This window comes from Nicotiana attenuata, unplaced genomic scaffold (genome assembly GCF_001879085.1).
Source record: "Nicotiana attenuata strain UT unplaced genomic scaffold, NIATTr2, whole genome shotgun sequence".
Lineage (NCBI taxonomy): Eukaryota > Viridiplantae > Streptophyta > Magnoliopsida > Solanales > Solanaceae > Nicotiana > Nicotiana attenuata.
Window position 1 is genome coordinate 386,237 of NW_017670867.1, and position 10,326 is coordinate 396,562.

Below are 10,326 nucleotides of genomic sequence, written 5' to 3' on the forward strand. Positions count from 1 at the left end.
CGGGACGAACTAAAAAATAAAATATGCCTAACATAAAATGAGAGAGGAGGTGTTATTTTTCGTCTGTTATGAAGCTAAGTGGACTAGTATGTTAAAATTTTGTCTTCGTTAAATATCATTATTATATAATGAAATGGACAAACATTTTTTTTAATTATCTTTTTGGTCATATACTTGGAAGATTAAAAGAGTCTAGCGAACACTGTTCCTAAAATGCATATGTTAGGCGTATAAAATATTCAATAGCCAAAATACAAGGATAATTGGTCCAATTTTCTCATTTAATGGTATTTAACATAAAAACATATTAAATTTTTATAACCGAAGAATTCTCGAGGACTAGCTACGCATAGTTCGAACCCTGGTGGATAATGGAATTGTCCATCTACCCTTCTCCACTTAAATACCAGACTTTTCCTGCGGTAAAATTTGAACACGTGACATGCGCCTAACCACACATCATGTGTTGTACTCTTACCACAAGGCCAAGCATTGGTGGTCACCACCCTTACCAGAGTGTAGCTTTGCCCCTGAGCAGAGGTACTTGTAACTGTGACTTTAACTCCAAAAGTCTTAGCAAATTTTACAGCCATATGACCAAGACCACCCAATCTCGTGCCTATGTCAAATAATTCGAGGAAAGATTTAAGTTTTATGCACAGACAATAATAAAAATATTCTCATGCAACTCAGATAATTTTAACTTCCTTGTTCAATATAACCGTTACAAACTAGCCATCCAAAAACAATTTCTGTTTTTTTTTTTTTTTAAAAAAAAAAGGAGCACGACATCATCTAGAAGCTGTTCGACTTACCTTCTGACTTGCCTTTGAGCTAAGCAACACAAAATGGGGTCGAATCCAGTGTTATCAAAGACGAAAAGTGCAAAAAAACTCTAAGGTTCATGGGGCTTTAATAAAAAAAGACGCAATTGAGGAAAAATATAAATATGTATGTGTAGTTCTAGACTAATAATATAAGCATAAATAACAAATCTATGGACAAAGAAATTAAAAAAGAAAAAGAAAAAGAAAGAATAAACTGAAATATCAATTGTTTAGTGTCGCATTTTTAGGATTACGCTCATTGGCAAGAAAAAGTATGCCTTAGAGCATTGATGACGACACTAAAGGGCGCGCTAAGCTAGGCGAAGCGCTCAACATGTTTTGCGTCTCGCTTCAAGGCTTAAGCGCGCTTTAAGTGCGCCTTTGACAACAGTGGTCGAATCTGATTCCATTTCAACCAACAACTCAAGATAGAGCTCTCTGGAGAAGCAAGGTTCATAACAAGCCCAAGCTTGTTGGAACTCTCACCTAAGTTGCACAGTTTAAATGTCAATATGGTATGGATCCCAGTTCAATACATCCATGTGAATTTTCATGGCCATTTTTGCTGCTTTCTTTGCAGCTGATACTGCATAACTTGGAACTTTGACAACTTTCCAGGATATTTCATTTGCTTCCATGAATTCCAGACATTCATGCAACATACAGACAATGTCTTGATCTGAACAGCAATCTGAATTATGGAGTTCCTTAATCAAGATCTGGTTGTTAGACAAAATTACGATTGGAGAATCTACGACGAGGGACCATTTCACTGCATGCTCAAAGGCATGTACTTCTGCATGTAGTTTGCTACTGACCTTCAACGATCTTCTAGCTTCAGCCACTTTAACCCCAGAGTTCCACCGATAAGCTATCCATGCCATTCCGGCCCATTCTTGTCCCTCTTTCCAAGCTCCCTTAACCTCCATTATTAGTACGTTGTCGTCCAGCTGTACATCAGAATCAACGTTGAAAGCATTGAGATCGACGATTGTTCCTCTATGCACCTCATAGAGCTCTCTTATTGCTATGCCTACAGAATATGGAAACCTTGAGTGCTCTTTAATGGCAGTGGAAATGACTTCTGAGGGAACAAAAACAGCTCTTTCTTGCACTAACTTGTTTCTGTGCTTCCAGATCGCCCATAGGACAGCTAACGAAAAACTGAAATCTTCATTTTCAGGAGCTGACAAAGTCCAGGTAAGTAACCACTCTTGAAATTCAATTGGCGACCCAACTTTAAAGTTTAGGCCCAATCTTGATCCTTCCCAGACTAGCTGAGAGTATTTACAGTTCAAGAATACGTGGGTCAAGTCTTCAGCAAAGGATAAGCATCTAGGGCAAGTCGATAGAACTGGCAAATTATAGAAAATAAGTGTTGCATAAAAATATCTTATTTCCCCTGGGACTGACAGTTCTTTCAACCTCCCAGTACACAACTCGAGATCCTCTTCACGCAAATGCTCAAGCTCAAATCTGTTAGACTGCCAAGCCCACTCCAACCTCATCACCTCAATATCATCAGCATATACCAGACGAACTCCCCAGTTTGATGACATATGGCAATCTAGAGATGCCTCAAATCTACAATAGTCATTTGGATTATCTATCAACATTGTGCCCTTACCTTTACCATTAAAATGTACCTTTCTTAGGTCCAATTGTAAGAAAATAAAGCAGTCATGACTGCCATATGCTACTACATTTGACACTTGCAAAGGAACTATTTTTTCAGGAGTTCGTTGATCCATAGCAGTACGTTCTGGCACCAATTTTGTAGTGATTGTTGCACCCCAGAACAAACTGAATGCAAACTGCCTATTACGGCTTTTCTTCGGTGATTCATCATTTAAGAAAGGAAGCTGACAATAGATAGCAAATCCCATAAACTTATTATTATACCAGTGTTTCTTCAGGTTGAAGGAAATCCTCGTTGAACATGTCTTACGATACTTGAACCACCTAGGAACCTTGGCACTTGGATCACTTCTAGGGAAGACAATACCAAATCTCCCCCCTCTGCGCTGGTCGTCAAAAACCAACTACAACAATATTAATGTTACACGATTAGTTCATTTTTAAACATCTACAAATACAAGATTACATCCTTTTATAACCGTGGTGTCCGGGCAAGCTTGCATGCACAGCCTCACCTCAACTAATTCCAGAGGGTACCTGCTATCTCCAACCATTACAGGTACCCGGTAATTCTGTCAACCAAGGCGTGGACAGATGGGAAGAAATCACATACTCCCTCCGTTCCAATTTATGTGAACCTGTTTGACCGGGCACGGAGTTTAAGAAAAAATGAAGACTTTTGGAATTTGTGGTCCTAAACAAATTAAAAAGGGGCCCAGAGTATTTGTGTGGTTATAGAAGCTTCTCATTAAGGGTATAATTGTAAGTTTAAGCTAAATTGTTTCCAAATTTAGAAAAGGGTCATTCTTTTTGGAACGGACCAAAAAGGAAATAGGTACACATAAACTGGAATGGAGGGAGTAGTATTTTTGCCTCCACTGAGATTTAAACCTGAGATCTCGGGGTTCTCAACCCATTTAATTGACCACAGGCCACACCCTAAAACGAACAAAATCGCATCCTTGCATGCTTAAAATCTCAGAAAGTTTATACGGAAAGACAGAAGGAGAAGCATACCTTAAGCTGCACTATTGACAAAAATGGAAGGAGAATCTCTTCTAGCATGTCCGTCATGTTCTTCCTTAGACAGTTTCTCATCTGCGCACCAGAACTTTCCCTGCGTGAAGCACACCACATCTCTTGCAACTTCTGATTAGCGAATGAGACCAAGTACAACTCTTTGTACATGGTTGGTAGTGTTGGAATGCTTTCCAAAGCAAAGCGATCGTCTAGAAACAGTTTCATTATACGTGGAGGAAGCTCTGGCAGCTCTGTTAGCTTTTCACAATAGGTTATGTCAAGGTGTCGAAGGCGGTTAAGTAGCACAATGCTTTTAGGTAAAAAGGTGAAGTTATTTCTGCTCAGGTTTAACTCTAGTAGTGAGGCCAAGCATCCAAGATCCTCAGGAATACTGCCATCAAATAAATTGCAAGCACTAAGATCCAGTCTTATAAGTGTGCAAAAGACTGATAAAATGCTGGGCAGCTGAAACTTCAAATCAAGTTGGGCAAAACATCCCCAACTGCATAAATCGCTGACATGAAAAGCCTTGGGTACTTTCCGAAAAGATAGGTACTTCAGTTTCCTCAAGCATGTGATGGAATTTGGGGTGCACCAAACTGATGTTTCACTCGCATCAAGCCCCTCCAAGCTCACTAGTTCACAAATGTCTTCTGGCAAGTTCTTTAGTTTGGTACAGCCATTGAGGTACAGATACTTCAAATTTTTCAACCTGCACATGCTGCTAGGGAGCGTTTCAATGTTACTGCAGCCACTCAAATCTAGATAGCTCAGGAATGATGATGTTAATTCAAGTACCCCAAAGTTTGGCTTCTTGAATTCTGTTAAACGATTCACATTTTGCTGAATTTCTGGAACTTTTCTCAAACTCCGACAACCAGAAAAATTTAGAACTTCAAGAGACCCGGATTGAAACTTAGAGGGAAGCCTTTCAAGTTTTTCACAACCTTCCACATCTAAAATAGTAAGCTTTTTGAGGGCTCCAACAGATGGGTGGACCTCTACCAGCCGAACACAGCGACATAGGATTAGCCTCTCCAAATTTGGAGACCCGGAAAGGTCTGAAATTTGGATTAATTTTCGAGAATCACTCAAATCAAGAATACTCAACCTGTTTAAACGCTGTTTTGAACAATTAAATGAAATCAATGAATAAGTATACATTAAATTCATGTCTTTTGTATGCGCAATTACAGTTTTTTAAACTTAGATCATAGAAGAAAATAAGTCTTAAACTATATATTCGCAGAGGACTCAAAGACTCAAAATCATACCTTTGACCCCTTCCAGAGGTTAACCACGTAACTGCAATGCATAATAAGCCCCACCAGCTTTGGTGGTTCAAAATTTTCTGGCAATGATGGTGAAGGATAATATGACCAATTAATCCAGCATAAGCTGTTAGGAAGAAACTTAATGGGGTCATGAGAGCAAAAATACATGACGTTCTTGTGAGACGGTGATACAAATATTCTTAGTCGCTTCATATGTCTGAAGACTTCATTGCTCAGGTGAATGGTATTCTCCTCTGAGTTGGACATCAACGGGATTAGTATGACTTCTATCGCTTCTCCGCCCTGAGAGGATTCAAAAATTGCATTAACACAGCGCAAAGGACAAGTCATGCTTTTATAGTTGCACATGACAATTGAGTTTAATGCTTTCAAAAATGAATCTGATCAAACAATGATTTCTGTTTTCTAACAAAATGTGGGAACTAATTTTATCCATCCTTTGAAATAGACATTTGTATCACTTTCATGAAAAAGACCAGACGTGGGACTATCCTGTTGTGAGCAGGCAAGAGCAGAATATTGTAAAATTGTGATGGCTTAAAAATTTATCAGGATAAATTGCTACCGTATGTTCACTTAAAATATCAGCAATATCCTCGTGAAGCCATATCCGGCGCCTTGGGTTTTCTTGCACTGCTATACGTCGGCCCATTTCTCGAATCAAATCATGTATCCCAATCCTACCAAATGATGATACAAAAAGGAGGGACTTCTCAACCAGGATATCAATAATTATTTCAGTGAACAGTTTTTTCAGAGTAGCAGCATCTGATGTTACAAATGAACATGCTAAGTCTAGAAAAACTTGCTTCACTTTATCCCCTAGCCCATCATAACTTATCTTAAGCTTTGAAATGATTTCATCATTAGGAATATCTCGCAGTGTATCCAGTGCACTCCTCCACTGCTTTATGTTCCGTCCACGAAGGAAGGAACCCAAGACTTTAAGCGCCAGGGGAAGACCACCAGCGTACTCTACAACTCGGTGAGAGAACCGCTTAAAACCATTGACTGGAGATGTCTTTCTAAAAGCATGCCAACTAAACAGTCGAGTCGCTTTAGCTATAGCAAGTAAACTAACTCTGTAAGTGTCATCACAGTTCAAAAGCAAGTGCTTGTCCCTTGCTGTTATAATAATTCTACTGTATTTACCAAACCAATCATGGGCTCCAGCTAGCCCATCCAACTGGTCTTGGTGATCCACATCATCAAGAACTACTAGAACCTTCTTAAAGCCAAGCCTTTTTCTTATTATATCAATTCCACCATATTCATCAGCAAGATTCACAGATTCAATGGTCAGCACCTTAGAAAGCAGAGTCTTTTGCAGAGACAGCAATCCTTGTTTAGCTTGATTTTCTTTAATATTTGCAACAAAGCAAGCACCGTCAAATTGATGAGAAAACCTGTCAAAAATGGATCTTGCAATGGTGGTCTTGCCAATACCACCCATCCCTGAAATCCCGATAAATCGAACATCTTCACATTTCATCATCAACATCGAGCTTACAGCCCGAATTTGTGATTCTGCTCCAACTAGAGTGCCACTGATCATTGACTTCTGGCACAGATCATTAGCTATCTCTTTCACAACGTGTTGAATGCACCAAGACTCATTTCTGCACAAGAGAGAGAAGACAATGACAATCTGAGCGAAAAAAGTTTAAAATAAAGAAGAGAAAGAGAACAACAACAACAAACCCAGTGTAATCCCACTAAGTAGGGTCTGGGAGGGGTAGAGTATACGCAGACCTTATCCCTACCTTGTGTAGGTACAGAGGCTATTTCTGATAGACCCTCAAGGTAAAAGTGAAAAAGAAGCTGACACATGCGTAGTAACAACAACAAGATAAGGTGATAAGGTGACAAGGTGATAGAATAATCGAAGCGAAAGAACCAACATATAGTACAAGAAATCTATGGAAAAGAAGGTACAAAAATACGGGACTAATAATAAAGCTACGGGCATGTAAAGGAGACACTCCCGCCTATCTACTAACCTTCTATCTTAATTTCCAAAATAGATAAAAACAAAAACAAAAGAACAATAAAACAAAAAAGGAGACTGTGGAAGTAATTTGGTATCATCAAATAGGATTACATAGGAGTTGTAAGAACAAAAAAGATAGCAATGACCTTACTTTGTTTCTTTTTTTTTTTTTTGGATTCTACTATAGTGAAAGATCTTTCACTTCGCCATAGCAGGAATCTCGCTAACCTTCTTGGCCATTTAGTCTAACCATAAGGATCCCCTCCTGCTTACCCACCCACCGTGAGGCAAAAAGGATTGTAATCACCGTACTTATTAGAGCGAGAGAACTTTAGCTAACCTGTGTTTTTACAGGTGTGAAAGGTGAACGAGTAGACAGTGGCGTACGCAGGATTTTACGTAAGCGGTGTCATAATTTGAAGAAATGGACAAATGAATAAATGACTATAATGGCGAGCAGTGTCATTTTCTATACGTATCCCCAATATTTTCATTTTTCTTATAAATATCTAGTGAAAATTTTCGACCAAGCGGTGTCCCGTGACACCCCATGGTATAAGGTGCACACGACCCTGCGAATAGATGGCTGGGTTTTGCAGTTAAATAAATTCATGAGATACACAAAGTAATTGGTACATCAATATTTTTGCTTCCTAGCCCAAGACTAGAGAAGTCTATGAATGAAAGTTCTTTGTGCAAATGCACCCATTATCGAAGAAAAATTCAACAGTATAAGAAATAACTTTCTGCAGAAAGATCAAGAATTTTAATGCCAAGGAGAAAAGCTACTGACCCATTGTAAGTACTACTATGCAGATCATGGCCTGTCAAATTGGCTGCTTTATTTAAGGCTTTCCTCCAATTATGCACCTTATTGGCGTCACCCTTGAAATCCTCCTCATATTTGGAAAAGGCTTCGGCAAAACTATTTCTCTGGGAACGTACTTCTGATGGATTTATGTCATAGAAAATTGGTACAACTACCTGCCCAATTTCATTTCGACATTCCATGATCTTCACTAGCTCATCCAAGCACCATTTGGATGATGCATAGTTCTTTGAGAAGATGATAATGGCAAACCTTGACCGTTTAATGGCACTGACAAGTTGAGGTGAAATCGATGCACCTCGTTCTAGTGTTAAATCATCTTTGAAGGTATTGATTCCAGCCCGACGTAATTCTCTGTAAAGGTGGGCTACAAAGGTCTTACGCGTGTCTTCTCCTCTAAAACTCAAGAACACATCATAATCCCACTGTTCGGAAGGTGGTAATGAACTATAAGAGGTAGATGGCATCTTTAACCAAGTAAATTGGATATTGGAGAACTTTTCTATCCTCTATAAATTGCCAAAAAATGAATGAATGACCTGCTGTTGCACTTCCTCAACAATTTACTGAAAGCTGCCTTCTAAAGAGTTGAATGACTCCAGGAATCACTAAACAAAACAACAAACAGATTATTCCAAAAACTATTTCTATTGGTCAAGTTGTGAAACAGAATATTAAGACAACTCAATCAGATTTAATGACATTCCAAGTTACTTCATTATCTTTTTTCCTCCGAGGGCCAATGCCACACGGTCCGAAATTCGGTGGATGATGACCTGCCCCTCTATGCATTTATCTGCGATAAGGTTCGAAATCGTGACATGCGCCTAACCCGCACATAATAAGTCGCGCTCTTACCACTAGACTAAAGCCCTAGGGGCCCAAGTTGCTTCATTATCTTCGAATAGAACTCCTCAACAATGTTCACTCTGGTTAGTCATATTCTATTCAATGCACTGACAAAAGATAAAATCTGAAGCCTACTACTAGCCAACGAAAGATCAATGAAAGCTGCATTATTCCTGGGGGCGGATCTAGTAAAGGAGCTATGGGTTCACTCGAACCCAGTAGCTTTGAACTTAGACAAGCTACTTAGACCTTGTTTGCATTAAAAGACTCAGTAAATAAGTACAAATAACATATTTCGAACCAAGTAAATTAGACGGGATGTGGTAGAGTTCCAAATCCAAACTTATAAAGTTCAAATCATGGATCCACCTCTGATTATTCCTCTGCCCACCCTATACTTAACAAAACTCCTGCGCGCAACCAAGTGGCAGAGCCACACGCAAAGTTATACTGCGTAAATAGAGTAAAATCAAAATTCTTCTTATAAACATATAATGTTTTGGATCTCCCATGAGAGAAATACAGGTCAAAATCACATGTGTGAATTTCTTTTTTTAAATCCCTTGTAACAATTCCTGGCTCCACCACTGCTCACAGCAGTCTGTCATCCAACTAAACAACAATTCATGCAACATTTCACCCAATCCTAATGGGGGAAAAGCCCACTGAGAAGCAGACCCCAAGGTCCAATTTGCAATATTCAGAAAATAAACATGATTACTGTAGCTGAAAAGAAAAATTAAGAACTTGAGCTTGAAAAGTGTAAAATTTGCAAAAAGATCTATTTTTTCTTTTCTCTTTTTGGTATTTGCTATAAAACTAGAGGCAGCTTCAAGGAATCTTGAACACATTTTAGCATCATTTGAACCATTCTCATATTAGGAAATGAAACTGAAAGTAATCCCAACTCACATTTCACAACAGAAAATACCACTACAATAACAACAACATACCTAATATATTCCTACAGAGTGTGGGATTTGGGGACAATAATGTGTATGCATATTTTATTCCTACCTTAGAGGTAGAGATAACTATTTCCAATAGACCCTCGGCTCAAAAGAAATATAATGAAGAAGCCATGTTGAAAATAATAAAGACAAGAACAATAGCAATAGCAAAATAGCACAACAACAACAAAAAAAAAATCCAATGCAATCCCATAAATGGAGTCTAGGAAGGGCAGTGTATACGCACACCTTACTCCTACCTTATAGAGATAGAGAAGGGGAAAACAACAGATAACAAGAAAAGATACTAATAATTAGAAAATAAAACACACCTTAGAGATAGAGATGTTGTTTTCGAAAAACCATCGGCTCAAGAGAAATATAGTAAATAAGCCATGTTGAAAATAATGAAGACAAGAACAATAACAACAGCAAAACAACATGCAATAAGAAAATGCAAACAAGGGAAAACAACAGGTAGCAAGAAAAGATACTAATAATTAGAAAATAAAACACAACTAATTCAGCTTAAAAAGAAAATGAACCACCTTAGTTAGTTGATAAAGGAGCTGTTTTACTTGCTTAAAAGCACATTACATCCAAAAAAAGATGAAATAATGAGCAGCTCCCTTGTAGTTGAATCTTCAATAGATCCTAATCTGCTTAAGAGGAAACCATGATAGTTGACTTTTAGAAGAGAGAGGGGAGGTTGACTAATTTATTTGGCCCGAATTGTACTTGCACCATTAGGGTGGGTATGTGACAAAAAATAATTTAGTACTCCCTCCGTTTCAATTTACATAAGATTTTTGAACTTGTGGTGTAAAATGAGGCACATATATTTTGTGTGGCTATAAATCATTGTATAAAGGTAAATTGTTTCCAAATAAGGAAAATGGTCATTCTTTTTGGCACGGACTAAAAAGGA

At 38.3% G+C, this 10,326-nt stretch overlaps 1 protein-coding gene across 2 annotated transcripts; it reads right to left on the reverse strand.

Moving 5' to 3' along the window:
* Positions 1–907: 907 nt before the first annotated feature.
* On the reverse strand, positions 908–10,115 carry LOC109244045 (TMV resistance protein N-like). Of its 2 annotated transcripts, XM_019411071.1 has the most exons (6): positions 9,947–10,115; positions 7,564–8,207; positions 5,346–6,399; positions 4,760–5,062; positions 3,483–4,607; positions 908–2,869 (listed from the first exon to the last, which is right to left on the reverse strand). In XM_019411071.1, the coding sequence occupies exons 2-6, from the start codon at positions 8,064–8,066 to the stop codon at positions 1,328–1,330; spliced, it is 4,527 nt and encodes a 1,508-aa protein (XP_019266616.1). In that variant the 5' UTR covers positions 8,067–8,207; positions 9,947–10,115; the 3' UTR covers positions 908–1,327. The 2 variants fall into 2 exon arrangements, with proteins under 2 accessions (XP_019266616.1, XP_019266617.1); XM_019411072.1 differs by lacking the exon at positions 9,947–10,115 and having other exon boundaries at positions 7,564–9,666.
* Between the last annotated feature and the right edge of the window lie 211 nt (positions 10,116–10,326).

Excerpts from the sequence above, each read along its gene's own strand:
- LOC109244045 (XM_019411071.1), bottom strand. The coding sequence starts at position 8,066 with ATGCCATCTACCTCTTATAGTTCATTACCACCTTCCGAACAGTGGGAT. Across the intron at positions 5,063-5,345 it reads ATATTTTAAGTGAACATACG|GGCGGAGAAGCGATAGAAGT; the intron begins GTAGCAATTTAT and ends GAATCCTCTCAG. Across the intron at positions 4,608-4,759 it reads ACCTCTGGAAGGGGTCAAAG|CGTTTAAACAGGTTGAGTAT; the intron begins GTATGATTTTGA and ends TGTTCAAAACAG.